This window comes from Thamnophis sirtalis, unplaced genomic scaffold (assembly GCF_051295495.1).
Source record: "Thamnophis sirtalis isolate CommonGarterSnake01/CBP01778 unplaced genomic scaffold, rThaSir2_p1.2 scaffold_3, whole genome shotgun sequence".
Taxonomy (NCBI): Eukaryota; Metazoa; Chordata; class Lepidosauria; order Squamata; family Natricidae; genus Thamnophis; species Thamnophis sirtalis.
In genome coordinates, this window is record NW_028261383.1 from 7,496,622 (window position 1) to 7,513,161 (window position 16,540).

General features: G+C 39.6%; 1 protein-coding gene across 1 annotated transcript; it reads right to left on the reverse strand.

Moving 5' to 3' along the window:
• Positions 1-993: 993 nt before the first annotated feature.
• On the reverse strand, positions 994-16,042 carry LOC148047091 (vomeronasal type-2 receptor 26-like). Its single transcript, XM_087707763.1, has 6 exons — positions 15,835-16,042; positions 14,826-15,130; positions 10,744-11,538; positions 8,931-9,143; positions 6,666-6,792; positions 994-1,898 (listed from the first exon to the last, which is right to left on the reverse strand). The coding sequence occupies exons 1-6, from the start codon at positions 16,040-16,042 to the stop codon at positions 994-996; spliced, it is 2,553 nt and encodes an 850-aa protein (XP_087563889.1).
• Positions 16,043-16,540: the final 498 nt, after the last annotated feature.

The following is a 16,540-nucleotide window of genomic DNA, read 5'->3' on the forward strand; positions in this document are numbered from 1 at the left end:
AAATAACAATGAGTGGTTATAAAAATATGGAAATAGGCTGCGCGGATTCAATGACAATCCTTTCAATAATTACTGTAAGCAAAAGTAGTATTCAAATGATGAATGAAGGTGTGGATGGGGAGAGGAAAATAACCTGGATATGTTTCAGATATTTTTCTGCCATGTTTTTGGATTTGAGACTCTTACAAAAAAAAAGATAAAAAAAGGAAAGCCATGGAAATCAAAACAATTCAGGAAGTTAGATCGGTCTAACTAACTTAAAGGCTAAATATTTATCCAGCTCCAAGAGGGGATGAAGCAGACTGAGAACATCTTGAATGCTAGGAAGATACAGCCATGATACAGCTAAGAAGGATGATCTAGTGAACAACACATAGTTCATAAATTTGAGAATCAAAGGGATGATTTTAGGAGAAATTCATTCTTTGAACAGGCTCTGTTGGCAAACGGCCATTTTAAGAAGCTAAGAACAGATCTTCTGGATAAGGCAAATGTTCATCTTTATTTCCATGTGATCAGCCAAATAACTCTGGAGTGTCCAACATCAGAAGTAGGGAAGCATGAATTATGACAACTTCTTCCCAATCTCGCCTCCCTCTCTCTCACTACATTCATGCACCACTCAGTCATTCCATTCTGTAGGAATTATTTCATAGAAATCTAATGACTTTGTATTTTAACTTCTATATAATCAATTAGTTGATTATTTAGATTAGCCAGATTATCCTACTTCTAATTTGACTGGGAGGATTCTTTCTCTTTTCTATTTATGTTTCAAAATATTTTTTCCACAAACTAAGGAGATAGGACAGTTCAGGAGAGATCAGTGGCCAATTTGCAAATCTAATAGAGAAGGATGGGGGACACTATCTTCCAGACACACATCAATTATTTCAAGCACAAGGATTGGCCCAACTCCTCTTTTAAAATAGCCCATTTTCTACTTTTTGCCTATTGGAACATGTTGAAATTGAAAATTCTTATTTCTCGCATTTATACATTTCTTCTGGTTGTAAGCTGTTCCTTTGTATTCAAATCTGGCCTTAGAATGATAATGTAGCACTTGGGGATGAAAATGCAGCCCAGCAATCCAGCACTGGAGGCTAAGATGGAAAAGACCTGGACAGCCACCATGTACTTCCCTTTAGTGCTAATGTAGGTGGGCACAAAAGTCACCCATACACTGAAGAAGACCAGCATGCTAAAGGTGATCAGTTTGGCTTCATTGAAGGCCCCAGGGAGATTTCTGGCCAAAAAAGCTACTGTGAAGCAGATGGAAGCTAGGAATCCCATGTAGCTGAGGGTGATGTAGAATATGACAACAGAGCCTTCGTTACATTGCAGGATAATCAATCCAGGTTGAGAGTGTGGGTCAGAACCAGGGAATGGGGGTGAAACTCCTAACCAGATGCAGCAGATAATAATTTGGACAGCAGAACAAGAAAGAATGATTGAGTTGGCCAAGCTCTTCCCCAACCATCTCTTCACTCGGTTTCCTGGTTTTGTGGCCAGGAAAGCCAGCACCACTGTGGTCGTTTTGGCCAACAGAGAAGAAACAGCAACTGAGAAGACAATGCTGAACACTGTTTGTTGGAGAAGGCAGGAGGCCTTCCTTGGTTGACCAATGAAAAGTAAAGAAGACAAGAAACAAAGCAGGAGGGAGACCAGTAAGATGTAAGAGAGATCCCGGTTGTTGGCTTTGACAATGGGAGTTTCTAGGTATTTAATGAATATGACTAAAATAAGACTTGTGGTTAGGAACAAGAGTAGAGCAAAAGAGACCAGGATGATACCCAGATGTTCTTCATAAGACAAGAAGGTTATTATTTTGGGGATACATTGGACTCTGTTCTCATTTGGATATTGTTCATCTGGACATTTGGTGCATTTTTCTGTTTCTGATAAAACAAAAACAATATTTCTATCAGATTCTTCACTTTTACCTGTGAAGAAATACTTCTTGGGAAAACAGCTGATATGGGAAGAATGTTCCAAGATACATTTCTTAACAATTCCACAGAAAAATGTTAAAAGGAAGATCACACATAACGAAGATCTATGAAATATGGGGGAGTCCAAAGACTTCATGGCAACCTAGCTTATTAAAGTAATTAATCAGTCAGTTAATCTTTCTGGCAAACATCCTAATTCCTGCCACATGACACTTTTTAATATAATGAACTCAGAGGCGGTCTCTCTCACAAAATCTAGTTGGCTGGCAGAGAAAGCTAGTCCTGCTAATAATCTGGAATGCTACTTGGACCTGTGGCAATATGGGTGTAATGAGATGGACCCATGTATGTCCATCCCACTTCACTGTTGACTAGTGGTGCCTTCCTAGTGATCCTCAAAAAAAGACTCATGTGGAACGCATGGCAATAATCTTTTCAAGAGGTTGACTTGAGGCAGTTCCTCATATTTCAAAGTCCTCTTATGTTCCTATGAAAATAAATATAGAAAAATCTGGGGGGGGAAGCAGAAAAATGTTTTTTTCTGACAGAAGCTTGCCCATTTGTATTTTTATTTTATTTATTTATTTGTTTCATCAAGCATGAGTTAGATAACAGATACAAGTATAGACATGATTATAAATACATGAAATGGATACGAATAAAAGGGAATATTAGGACAGGGACGGTAGGCATGCTGGTGCACGCCCCTTAAAGATCCCTTAGGAATGGGGTTAGGTCAACCGTAGACAGTCTAAGGTTAATGTTTTGGTGGTTTGGGGAAGAAACCACAGTGTCAGGTACAGCACTCCAGGCAATGACAACTCTGTTGCTGAAGTTGTATTTTCTGTATCAAGTGTGGAGTGGTTCACTATTAGTTTGTGTCTATTGCGTGCTCATGTGTTGCTGTGGTTGAAGCTAAAGTGTTCATTGACAGGTAGGACATTATAGCAGATAATTTTATCTATTATGCTTAAGTTGGATTGAAGATGGCAAAGTTTTAAGTTGTCTAAGTCTGATGGCATAAGTTATTCTATGGAGGACTCTTCTCAAGATACATCTCTGGACTCGTTCAATTGTACCATGTTTCCCCGAAAATACGACATGTCCTGATAATAAGGCCATGATACATTTTTCTGGTGGACAAAAATATAAGCCCTCCCCCACAAATAAGCCCCCTGGACGACCCCTCACCTCCGGCCAGGCAGAGTGCCTCTAACCAAACTAACGGTATCCCGAAGGTGACAAGCTACGGAAACTGAGGGGGGGAGGAAAAGGTGATCGTGTTCCTTGGCGCTTTTGGGATACTGCTAGGTTGGGGAGCAGCATGGTGCCCAGTTGAAGAGGGGGGTTGCCGGGCAGCTGCTGTTTTGCGAGCGGACTCCCAAAGAGCCAGGCACAGCCTCATGGGAGAATGGCCATGAAGCGACCATGCTCATGAGGAGCCACGCCGCAAATCCCCTTTCCAGCCGGTCAAAGTGCCATTCACTGAGCTAGGGGGATTGCCAAGCTGCATGAGTGCCTGTTTGCCACCACCTTGCTCCCGCAGCTTGATGCCTTTGAAATGCCAGTGAATGGCGCTCTGCATGGCTGGAGAGGGGCGGTGCATGAGCAGCTGTTCCACTCATGCCCATGGGCCTCCCAGCCTCACCATGCCCTGGCCCAGCTCTCCTTGCAGAGCCAGACACCTCCGCTGCCGCCGCCGCCGCCGCCACCATCCCAGCATGGCTTTTTTGGTGCTTTCCAAAATGAGTCTTCCAACAGTGGCCACTCTGGGCATACGGTCTATGGTTGTGAGCCAGCTGCCGGCAGAGCGTACAACCATAGAGTGTATGCCCAGAGTTGCCACTGCTGGAAGACTCGGTTTGCAAGCCACCGAAAAAGCCATTCTGGGATAGTGGCAGCTGCAGCAGCTGCAGCCAACGTGCCTGGCTCTGCAGGGAGAGCTGGGCCAGGGCATTGTGAGGCTGGGAGGTGCCAAGCCTTGGGAACTGGGCAGCAGAGAACAGGCGCTCACATGGCTTGGCGACCCCCCTAGTTCAGTGAATGGTGCTGTGCCAGGCTGGAAAGGGGGTTTGTCGGGTGGACAGCACAACACAGCCATTTCACCATGAGGCTGTGCCCAGCTCTTTCACAATGGGAGTTTCTAGGTATTTAATGAATATGATTAAAATAAGACCCGTGGTTAGGAAAAAGAGTAGAGCAAAAGAGACAAGGACGATGCCCAGATGTTCTTCATAAGACAAAAATGTTATTCTTTTGGGGATACATTGGATTCTGTTCTCATTTGGATATTGATCATCTGGACATTTGGTGCATTTTTCTGTATCTGATGAAACAAAAACAATATTTCTATAAGATTCTTCATTTTTACCTGTGAAGAAATACTTCTTGGGAAAAGAGCTGATATGGGAACAATGTTCCAAGATATATTTCTTAACAATTCCACAGAAAAATGTTAAAAGGAAGATCATTTTCTTAAAAAACAAATAACTAAGATCTATGAAATATGGGGAAGTCCAAAGACTTCATAGCAATCTAGATTATTAAAGTAATTAATCAATCTTTCTAGACAAACATCCTGATTACTGCCACATGACCCTTTTTAATATAATGAACTCAGAGGATGTCTCTCTCATAAAATCTAGTTGGCTGTCAAAGAAAGCTAGTCCTGCTAATAATCTGGAATGCTACTTGGACCTGTGACAATATGGATGTAATGAGATGGACCCATGTGTGTCCATCCCACTACACTGTTGACCAGTGGTGCCTTCCTAGTGATCCTCAAGAAAAGACCCATGTGGAACACATGGCAATAATCTTTTCAAGTGGTTGACTTGAGAGGCAGTTCCTCAAATTTCAAAGTCCTCTTATGTTCCTAGGAAAATAAATACAGAAGGATCTGAAAAAAAAAGCAGAAAAATGTTTTTATTGAAAGAAGCTTGGACATTTGTATCTTTATCCCTAGGAATAGCAATAGCAATAGCAGTAGACTTATATACCGCTTCATAGGCCTTTCAGGCCTCTCTAAGCGGTTTACAGAGAGTCAGCATATTGCCCCCAACAATCTGGGTCCTCATTTTACCCACCTCGGAAGGATGGAAGGCTGAGTCAACCCTGAGCCGGTGAGATTTGTACCGCTGACCTGCTGATCTAGCAGTAGCCTGCAGTGCTGCTTTTAACCACTGCGCCACCTTGGAAGGTGGGCGGCATACAAATTTTATTAAATTTGCAAAGTTTTTGTTTTATTTATTTGTTTGTTTCATCAAGCGTAAGTTATAGAATAGATATAAGTATAGACAAGATTATGAATCCATGAAATGGATATGAATAAAAGGGAATATTAGGTAATATAAGTCTGGGGGCATAAGGTATTCTATCGAGGACTCTTCTCAGAAAAAATCTCTGCACTCGTTCAATTGTATCATGTTTCCCTGAAAATACGACATATCCTGATAATAAGGCCATGACACATTTTTCTGGTGGGCAAAAATATAAGCCCTTTCCTCCGCAAAAAAGCCCCCTGGACAACCCCTCACTTCCGGCCAGGCAGAGCACCGCTCACCAACCTCGCAGTATCCCGAAGATGCCAAGCTGCAAAAACCGGAGGGGGAGGAGGAAAAGGTGATTGTGTTGCTTGGTACCTTTGGGATACCGCTAGGTTGGTGAGCAGCACTGTGCCCAGCTGAAGAGGAGGGTTGCCAGGTGGCTTCTCGCTTGCGAGCGGGCTCCCAAAGAGCTAGGCACAGCCTCATGGGAGAATTGCCATGAAGCGACCGTGCTAATGAGCAGCCACCCCGTAAATCCCTTTTAAAGCCAGGCACAGTGCCATTCACTGAGCTAGGGATATTGCCAAGGCACAAGGCACCACCACTTCCATAGCCGCACCCGCGATCCCACCATTGCTTTTTCGGCGGCTTCCAAATTGAGTCTCCCAGCAGAGGCTGGTCTGGGTACACACTCTATGGTTTTGGGCCAGCTGCCAGCAGAGCCAACTAAAAGCCATTCTGGGATGGTGGCGGTGTTGGCAGCGGCAACGGTGGTTCTTGGCTCTGCAGGGAGCACTGGGCCAGGGCATTGTGAGGCTGGGAGGCACGTGAGCGATAGCGGAACAGCTGCTCATGCAACCCCCCTCTCCAGGCATGCATAGGGCCATTCACTGGCATTTTGTAGGTGCCAAGCCATGGGAGCTGGGCGGCGGCGAATAGGCACTCACATGGCTGGGCGATACTCCTAGTTTAGTGAATGGTGCTGTGCCTGGATAGAAAGGGGGTTTGTTGGGTGGCTGCTCATGAGTGTGGTCTCTTCATGGCAACACAGCCATTCGCCCATGAGACTGTGTCCGGCTCTTTGGGAGCCCACTCGGAAGAGAGCAGCCACCCGGCAATCCCAAAACAATAAACCCTCCCCTCATAATAAGGCCCAAGCCATATTTTGGGTAAAAAGAAAATTAGACGCTGTCTTATTTTCAGGGAAACATGGTATTTATGTCTGATATTCAGTGCAGGTTCTGGACAGATAAGCTATCCTTCCACAATTTCCTATCTTTCCCCAGCCTTGCTCTCAAGCTCTTTTTGATATTTTGCCCCATAGTTTAAAAAAATGGGCATTTTTATAATAAATAGAACAGTTGAGGTTCAGTACATCTTTCAAAATGCACTGCCAGCAAAGTGCTTTGGATTAATCCATTTCTTCAAGGTTTTCATTGTCACCCACCTTCCTGAGTGGAGATGGTTCCCTCTGGACAAGGAACACAGTCATAGCAGCAAACAGGCTCTCCTTCCCGAGCCCTCTTGAAAAATCCAGGATGGCATTTTTCCCCACATTTAGACTGAGGCAGGGACTAGACAGAAAAACAATTAAGGCCAAAGAAACTAGGTTGGGATTCACCATTCACAGAAAACCAATGAAGACAAGTCAATCAGTCTTTGGGCTTCATTTAGTTCAGTGCAAAATATCACCCAACAGGACTGGCCTGTCTCACTTGTTGCATTGCAAGGGACCCATTTCAGATCCTATCTGAAATGTTATAGTTAAATTTGTTCTAAAAGTTTTATGAAGTACTATTGTATTTAATTTACCAAAATAGAACAAAACCGATGAAGGAAGAAGCTTTTTACCCGTAGGTCCTAGAAGATTTTTTTCTAGTCTATGTTAAACATCGCCAAGCTGCTCCACTTTGAAAGTAGTTGAAAACTACCTCCCAACTATCCCACTTTGATCCCAGTTAAGATATAGTTATCCCAGTTTCGATACAAAGGAAAAAATTAGTACAAATGATTGCTATCAATGTTAAAAGAGATTTTCTTTGTTTTTTTGTACATTTATTTGCTAAATTTATATGAATGTCATGCTGAGAAAAATTACTGCCAAGTTTCTAGAACTGTAGTGAGTTGAGATTCAGGTCAGGTCGTGGGAATGTGTCCATGAAAAAGGGTAAGTTGGGAATCTTTTACTGCAGCAAGTGGAACATGAGTATGAGTCCTTTGTCAGAAAGAGATGTTTCTAAGGCTCAGCTAGGTATCTGAGAAAATATCCTTCCCTTTGAAAAACTACAATAACTTGACACCAACTGGCATAGAAAGACAGACATTTATTCTTAGTTATATTTGGAGCCTCCTTTTTCCTCAGAGACTTCAGTTAAACAGTGGCATTCAAAACTTTCAACATAAACTGTTTCTGACACGCCAAAGGCTAAAGCTAACTAGCTTTTCCTTTCAAATTGTCCCTCTTTACTTCTGATGTCATGAAGCACTATTCTTTGGGTAAAAGTCATGTTTCAGAATTTTGGTTTTCTGAGACAATACATTATCTCACATCAGAGAATCATTATAATTTCATATAAACTTAAAGCCTTGGATTTTCTTCCTAAGTGTAGAAAGCCTATTGCATATCTTTGTGGGATGAAAGAGAATCATGGATAACTGGCCTGGTCTGGTTTGCTTAAAACATCATAGAGAGGATGGACCTGCTCTTTCATGGCACACTGTCCAGGGCTAGGACAAAGTGAATCTTAATTAGAAGCTTGTTTCCCACTGGGACCCGCATCCTGTCTTGATTCAATTTCATGAGATTCACTCTGAATATTGGACATTGGTCAACAGAATTGTCTTTTCCCTTTTGCCAAGGAGCAATCCATGTTTATCCTATCAGCATCATAAACCCCAGAATGTGAGAACTTCTCTCACCAGTTTTATGGCGATACTCATTGCAGAGGGCATGATGTGTCCTAAAGAATCACCACTCAGCATCACATGTTGGATATTGCCATAGTATACATGCTTAAAAAGATGTTCCATATTATAGCAACTGAAAGACACCAAAGGTGCTTTTTCAGGAAGCAACAGGACTTTCTTGTTTTCTTTCTTTTGAAGATATTTTGCTTCTCATCCAAGAAGCTTCTTCAGCTCTGACAGTATAGTGGAGAATGGAAGGATTTATATTCCTTGCAGAGAGCTGGTCATTCACATCCTTTTAGAGAATCATTGAAGCACTTGGAGGTTTATTTGTGTCTTCAGAGTCACCTGAGTAGTGCTCCTGGTTCCTGTTGTCTGCAATTTTACCTCTGGAAATCCTTTCCTACTCCCACACCATCCCAAACTGTATAGCTAAAATCTGTAGAGATTCTCCGTCATCGAGAAAATCATACAAAAGAAAAAAACAGATAAACATCCAAGTGCTTCAATGACCCTCTATAAGGATGCAGATTACCAACTATGTGCAAGGAATAGAAATTCTTCCATTCCACACTGTCCTGTCAGAGCTGAAGAAGCTTCCGGAAAAAGTACCTTTGGGACAACCATGACCTGGATGACTGAGAATCTCTACAGAACTGAAGGACAAATTGGTCAATGCTATTGAAGCCTCCCAAGCCATTTAAAAACTCTATAAGGATTACCTCTTTGGTGACTAAACTTGTACCACTTAAAATGGCTCCTAAGGCTTTGGAAAGCAAAGAACGGTCTCCAATAATTTCCTCACCTTGTTGAGCCACTTTAACCTTGAAAGGGCTTCTTCACTGATAATAAGTCTCTGTCTTTCAAGAACCCCTAGTTGCTCTTGGATGGGATCCTCATTGGGGAGAAAAACCCAGCTGATGATGTCCAGATCTGCTTTTACATCTCCTGTTTGGTCCAAGTACATTTTAAAGTTGGAAAGATTGCAAAACTCATTCTTCTCCAGAAAGGGGTGGAACTAAAATAGGAAGATACAGAAATTTTAAATTAAAAAACTTTGGTTTTTATCCCATATTATACTTTCATATTTGAAACTTCTTTCTACAGTTGCCTAACTTGCAATTATGCTTAGATTGGAGAATTAAGATTTATCAATATTATCAAAAGATACTGTATATTGACAGAATAAATAATTGGTAAAATTGTTCAATTATAAAGAAACTCTTAGAGCAGGTTACAATTAAACAAAGAAACAGAGAGGTTATTCATAAACTACTTGAAAAGAACAAGGTGATTACTAGAAAACATAAAGTTTTAAAGCCAAGATAATCCTTTCTCAGGTACCAGTTGAGCCAACTGTATTTTGTCATAAGGCTATATTAACAAAACCTCTCAAATCTGAAACTGCTAATCTTCCAATAACTCATTTTTAAACGTGATAACTTAAGGAGAAATCCTTTCCAAGTTTCTTTGTCTGCCCTTTATGTAGCTGTAACTTCCCCACCTCTTATCTGATTATTCCTGGGCACCATCACTTCCTTCATCATCAATGTCATTCCCACATATAATTAAATTTCCTTATTAGATTGTGGGAATGCTTTTGATATAATTTGATTTTAGAGAATTATTAAAAACTATCTCCTGTTCTATTTATTAGGAATCTAATTAGGTAAGAACTGGATGATGTGATAATAAAGTGAATAAAATCTATTTGTAAAATTGTAGTCAAATACTTTTCAACGTTCTACATAAAATGGAGTACTCACGAATAGGTTAGCCCAATAATTTGATCATCTGTTCTGCTATGTTTACATTTATGACAAATCATGATTTCTTTTAAAGAAGGATTTATACTAACTCATAGGCAAAGCCATTCAAAAAATATTAATTTATAATATCAAATTGTTGGCAGAGAGAAATGAATAAATTAAATCTAGTAGAAACTATCTGCATTTTAGCAACTAGTGCTTAAGAAATTATAGTATCCCATATATATGCAAATGGATGGAAGCCACCAAGTAGATTTTGTATTTTTCTCATAATATTATATGTGGATCCTAGTCACTAATAATAATATATTAATAGTAGTAAAGAAGTTCAGTGTCCCCTTCAATGATTGTCTTAAGGCAAAGACAGGGGAGTCATCAGTCCTAGTCCTTTACCTGAGATTCCTACAGAGAGGAGGGAGTGGGCTAGATGCTCTCTGGGGCTCCTTGAAATTCTTGAAAGTAAAATTCTGTGATGGTGATCACAACTATACGTACAGGAATATATTAAATACATGCTTCTTCTTAAAAAAACATTTGATAGATAGCTAGATGAGAGAGGGAGAGAGAGAGAGGGAGAGAGAGAGAGGGAGGGAGAGAGAGGGGGGGAGAGAGAGGGAGTTAGGGAGAGAGAGAGGGAGAAGGAGGGAGAGAGAGAGGGAGAGAGAGAGAGAGAGGGATCATCTATTTATCATAATGTCATCCCTATGGAACATTATGCCCCAACAGTTAGATTTGCCTAACTTGTTGATCTTTTGTAGCACTAGGAAGTTGAGAAGATTCTTCTTCCTCTCATTTTTATTCCTTCCTGAAAGCAACTAACTTTGATGCATCCTTGCCTACACCCCATACCTGCCATGGCTGCAGCCTTGAAGCCCCCAACATCTCCTTGCCTGCCTTATTTTTCCACCTGGATCTAGATGAATATGCTGTACTCAAGGAATGGGCCAGAGTCTTGATGATACTGTAAACATGATGATCATTTGGTATCGGGAAGCTGTTCCTTTTCTCTTGAGTCTCCAGTGGTGCTTTTTGAGTGCATTTTCTTTGGCCCTTGATAGAAAAGAAGTGCTTTGAAAAAAAACAGCGAAAAGACGTCTCTTGAAACTGAGGTTGTATAAAGAGAATGGGATGAAAGGCATCATCCTTCTGATTTTCTTTATCCCTGACATCAAAGTTCCAAATACTATGGACATATTTGAAAACACTGTGCCTTCCCGCTGTCCATTTCACAAGGGATGAAATGATCCAGACTTTCCCTTCAATGGGTCCTGGCAAATCTTCAAGAGTTAAATGGAAAGGAAGAATTATGTCCCAAATGGAATCATATTCTGTGAAGTGAACAAAGACATTGACTTGCCTCCAGTTAGAGAGGGCCTCCCTGAGGGATGCCGTATGGCCAGTCATTGAGATCTGTTGTGATATAACAACACAAATTCCATTATTCACAAGAAACGGAGTAAAAATCCTCATGAAATTCTCTCCATTTTCTGTTTCTGAAGCAAAGAGACCAATCAAGGTCCATCTGAAATGGATGAGAAGTTGGATCATTCCTGGGTACTGGATCCCTTCTTTGGGCACCATCCCGTGGAAAAAAGGGAATTGACTTTTATCTCTAAGAGTTGCTGAACCAGTTGCATAACTCATCTGAAAAAAACAATACTGTATTATATTTGGTTGTGAGGTCAAGTTCAAAATAGTCCTTTTTAATAGATCCAAGTTGTTTGTCAAAGACATTTTAGTATAGTTTATTACTGCTTAGTCATTTGTCCATATCAAGATACAGACTATAAAGAGCAGAACAAGACCCTACATAAAAATAGAATAAAAGAAACAGATTAAATACAAAAGAACAATGCTAAAGAATGAATATCAAACTTCTGAACCACCCCTTTACTGTGATCACATCCATATAACCTCATTTCAAATGCACCATTTTATTCAAATAAATGTCAGTAGATGATGATGATGATGATGATAGATAGATAGATAGACAGACAGACAGACAGACAGACAGACAGACAGACAGAATTCTGACCAACCAGCAAATATGTTGTTTAAACATAAGGATCTGAATATGATATTTATAAATAAATAGATCTATTTAATGGGCATTCTAAGATACTGATCTCTCTCTCTTTGTTTTACATTTGACAATAAAATAATAATTCTGTTATGTCTTACATCTCTGGAATGATGCAAATACAACACTGTTCATTATTATAACTTGATTAAATATCTATATTTAATCACTGTGTCCAGCTGCTTAAATATTGTTACTGAATACCGTCCTATGATATCTAGTTATTTCTGCTTTGAAATACTTGATAAACTTTCAAAGGCACAATTTTAGCTAGTCATCTTTTTCAGTGCGCCAGCTTTCCTGAAAATGGGTATATTTTTCTCTGCTTAGATACTCTCAATTCTTTGTGCACCAATCTTTTCAGCTGTAGTTGTACAAAACATGGAGAAATCAAACCTGTAATATAATTTGTCAGTTGTACAAGCCAAGAGGTCTTTAAATGAAAATTTATCTGTTCTAACAAAAACAGATTTGGGAGTCTGTCAGTTTCTAAGCTTTAATTTTACACTAATAATTATATGTCCTGATTTTAGATAATGAGCAAATTGTATAAATTCCCAATTCGGCTCTGAGGGCATCAGCTGAAGTCATCTTAAGATACTTCTCAGATGGTGAGATTGGGTTTGTTCTAGTGGTGATATCCATTTATAGCCCCAAACTGCAGCTTTGTGTAAGACAGTGGTACTCAACCTTCCCAATGCCGTGACCCTTTAATACAGTTCCTCATGTTGTAGTGACCCCCAACCAGAACATTGGTGTCTCTGTTCCTAAGACCACCGATGGTCCTAGGCGACCTCCATGAAAGGGTCGTTCGACCCCCAATGGTGTCCCGACCCACTGATTGAGAACCATTGATCTAAGAGAATTAGGATAATCTTGCCCTTATTTAAATTTATAACTTACTGATTGAGGCTAAGGACGGTGGTTATCTATGATTTTTTTTTTCTGTTTTAGCAGTAATTTCACTTCTGCCCTTGCTTTAAGTGAGTTCGTTTGATAATGAGGGACCCAAGGTGCAGTTTCAGACATAAATAACCTTGATAAAGAAATGTGTTAATAGCCATCTATTGCCATGATATCATTTCCCAAAGAACATAACTTTTTAACATGTCTGATTTATTTATAATGAGAGAATTATGATGAGATTAGGGGTCTAGTCTTCTATATAGCCAAACCAACCCAACGTACGAGCATAATCACATAGAAGCATATTGTTAGGGTTCCAAGTAACACACTCAATGGAATTAAAAACTCCAAGGCAGGCATATTCCTCAAAGTATAGATTTATTGGGCATGACATATTGGCACATCTGAGGAAATCTGACTCTAACCCCCACCCCAACACACACACACACACTCAGGTTTCCCCCTTTGTTAAAAATAGAATTTTCTTTCCCCTGCCCATGTAGTCCATCACATGGTCCAATCAGGCCCCAGTCCAGGGATCCCTTGGTTGCAGATCCCACCACTTTGCTGGTGGGAAAGGTCTCAGTTCTCAGACGAAATAATTTTATTATGGCTACAAACCTATTTCTCCCTCTCTGCCTCCCGTTCTCACAACTTGACTCACTTTGCTGTGGAAGTCCTGAAAGTGCTGAGGTGGAAGGAATGGTTCCAGGGCTGAGACATATAGTAATGTGTTCAAATAACTGTTTTATAGTTTAGGCATGTGTACTTCAGAATCCTTTGTTAGTCCTGGTAAATTGTTCAAATCTAGACTGCATAACTATCAAATGTGCTCCCTTTTCTCATGCCTTGGTAAACTCAATCCTGCTTCTCATGGCTCCATTGAGCTCAAACCACCCTCTCTAACCAGTCCTTGTGTAAAGAGATCAGGATCAGCAGCCTTGCATTTTAATGACAATTGCTTTCCTCCATGATATTTCTGTGTTCACAATGACAGATGGTGCACTGAGTTCTAAGAGGACAGAAAACTACTCCTTCCCTGAGTGATATATTTTGTAGTTAGATGGCAGAAGACAAAGTGGTCAACAGTGCCTAAAGTTTCCTTGTTTAAATGGAAGGAATGCACTTTTCATCTACCTACTCTCAATGAAAATGGGTTTTCTAAAGGCAACCAAACTTTCTTGGTTTTTTTTCCTTGAAATCATTTTCCTTCTCATCCAAGAGTATTCTTCAGTTCTGGCTGATGAGAATTGAAACATTTTCAAGGAAAACAAAAAAACAACAACATCCAGTTTCCTTTTAAAAAGCACCTTTGGGACAATCATGACCAGGATCATTAAGAATCTCAGCTCAAGAAGAAACTAAGCTGTTTGTGTGTGTGTGTGTGTGTGTGTGTGTGTGTGAGAGAGAGAGAGAGAATTACTATTGCCATCTTCCATCCAGCTAATATAATATATAACAGCTATATTATTTCCTTAAATGAACTTGTCAGTAGAAAAAACTGTCGGTTGAGTTATTGTTTGAATACTTCAGCAAGTAGCTAGTTCTCTCCAGGGGTTCTATTGTGAGGTTTTGTTTTTTTTTAAAAGAATTTGAACACGAACATATTAGGGTAAACATAACATAATATATAAAATGTTTGCATTTTTATAAAATGGATAATTAATGTTAAGGTCCATATATATTCAATTGTAAATAAACTAATCCATTGGAATTGTTTAATTGAATATAGGCTTTGCTCACCATTGAAAATACCATTATTTCCATAAAGATGGTTTTTATTCATGTGTGTATTATATATGTATGTAATTTATTTATTTATTTATTTCTCTTCATGATTTAAAAAAAACAGCTTTTGAATTCAATTGAGTAAACATGATTGGATATATTGCCCATTCACCACCACTTCACTCCCTTTACCATATAGAGAAACATATAGACAAACCTGAGGGACCTTGTAGGTGCCGACTAATGTTGACATCTGGATGGAGATGTCCCTATAAGTTGCATCAAGAAGGGCCAAAATGTTCTCTTTCCTTCCACAGCTGTAGTTGGGAATGTTGGCTTCTCCAGTCGAGAGCATGTCCAGCAAAGCATCTGAAGTGCCAAGTGTGTTCAAATAGTTGTCATGGATATTAAAACCAAGTGTGAGATTGTGCAGAAGCTGGCAATTCCTATTTACAACATGAATGGCAAAAATGTAGTGGACGAGTCTATACTGATCAGTAGATAAACGTCTGTAAAAATATTCATGTTATTATTATCATCATTAACGGAAACAATAAGACTTGTTATTTATTCCTCTTTGTCTTCAATTTAGGGCAATATTGGTTCACAATAAGAGGCACCACCTATCACCATTTAATTTTTATGAGTGTTGAGAATATGTAGATAATCTTCCACCAGGGTTAAGAATCACAAATGCAGAGAATCATTATTTGTAACATTTTTAATTTTCATTTCTTCAACAAACAGCATTCAATACCATTCAATAATTAAAAGTAGACCAATCATAAAATGAAGAGGATGTTTCATAAGTGACCCAGAAAAGAAACTCTAATTTCAAATCAACCTCCATTTTTATAAGAAACAGTCTTTGAATAACAATGAGTGGTTATAAAAATATGGAAATAGGCTGCGCAGATTCATCTACAACCCTTTCAATAATTACTATAAACAAAAGTCAGTATTCAAATGATGAGTGAAGGAATGGATGGGGAGAGGAAAATAACCTGGATATGTTTCAGATATTTTTCTGTCATGTTTTTGGATTTGAGACTCTTACAAAAAAAAAAAGATAGAAAAAAGAAGCCATGGAAATCAAAACAATTCAGGAAGTTAGATCGGTCCTGCAATATTCCTCTAGGAGTAAGTAAAATATGAAGCAAAGAAAGAAAGAACTTCAAATGGAGAGAATGCAACTCTATCACACTGAATGACTTACAGATCTGACTGTGTATAAGGAGCCATGTTGAAAGGAAATGTTAAATTAGATAGTATTGTTTCAGTGGTGACCACACTAATGAGATGGTCTCCTGGTTTGTAATAACTCCATGGCTTTTTTGTATCTTCCTCCTCCAAACTTTGTGGGCATTTCATTCTAAGCTTCCCATAGACTGGCTGGGATATCAGCAGCATCAGCAGCAGAACTAGGTGATTCATAATTCATAAGACTGAATCAATCCCCTTCCTGTTTCTAAACAAGACCAACAAAAAGAGTTAGAAGAATTCAAAGCACTCTCGCAATGTGGAATGCCAGTGGCTTTCCCAATTTGGAAAGAGACATACCCAGCTACACTTAGAAAGGAGAGAGATGCATTCGGGATCCCAGCCCCTGCCTCTATTAAAATTATGCCACACACAGTGTAACCCGAGGCATTTATCCTCTTCTGATGCAAGATCCCTTCCATGTTGCTACAGTGTGATGTTTACATAAAGGCACTGGAGAAGTAGCAGCAGAGGTCTCAAAGACTGGAATGATGATTCACTATAATTTTCTTTAACTTCTCCTCTAGGGATCTAAACTTCTATGGGGCTTTATAGGCAGAAGGGTAATTGTAAAATAAGCTAGTGAAGAACCATAGACACACCAATTGGGACATTTTAAAAATGAACTATTAAAGAGATAAAGATTTTTTTTTAATCACATAAATCTTGGAA

Excerpts from the sequence above, each read along its gene's own strand:
- LOC148047091 (XM_087707763.1), bottom strand. The coding sequence starts at position 16,042 with ATGAATCACCTAGTTCTGCTGCTGATGCTGCTGATATCCCAGCCAGTC. Across the intron at positions 15,131-15,834 it reads CAACATGGCTCCTTATACAC|AATATTTTTACAGACGTTTA; the intron begins AGTCAGATCTGT and ends AATAATAACATG. Across the intron at positions 9,144-10,743 it reads CAAGGCTGCAGCCATGGCAG|TTCCACCCCTTTCTGGAGAA; the intron begins GTATGGGGTGTA and ends TTCCTATTTTAG.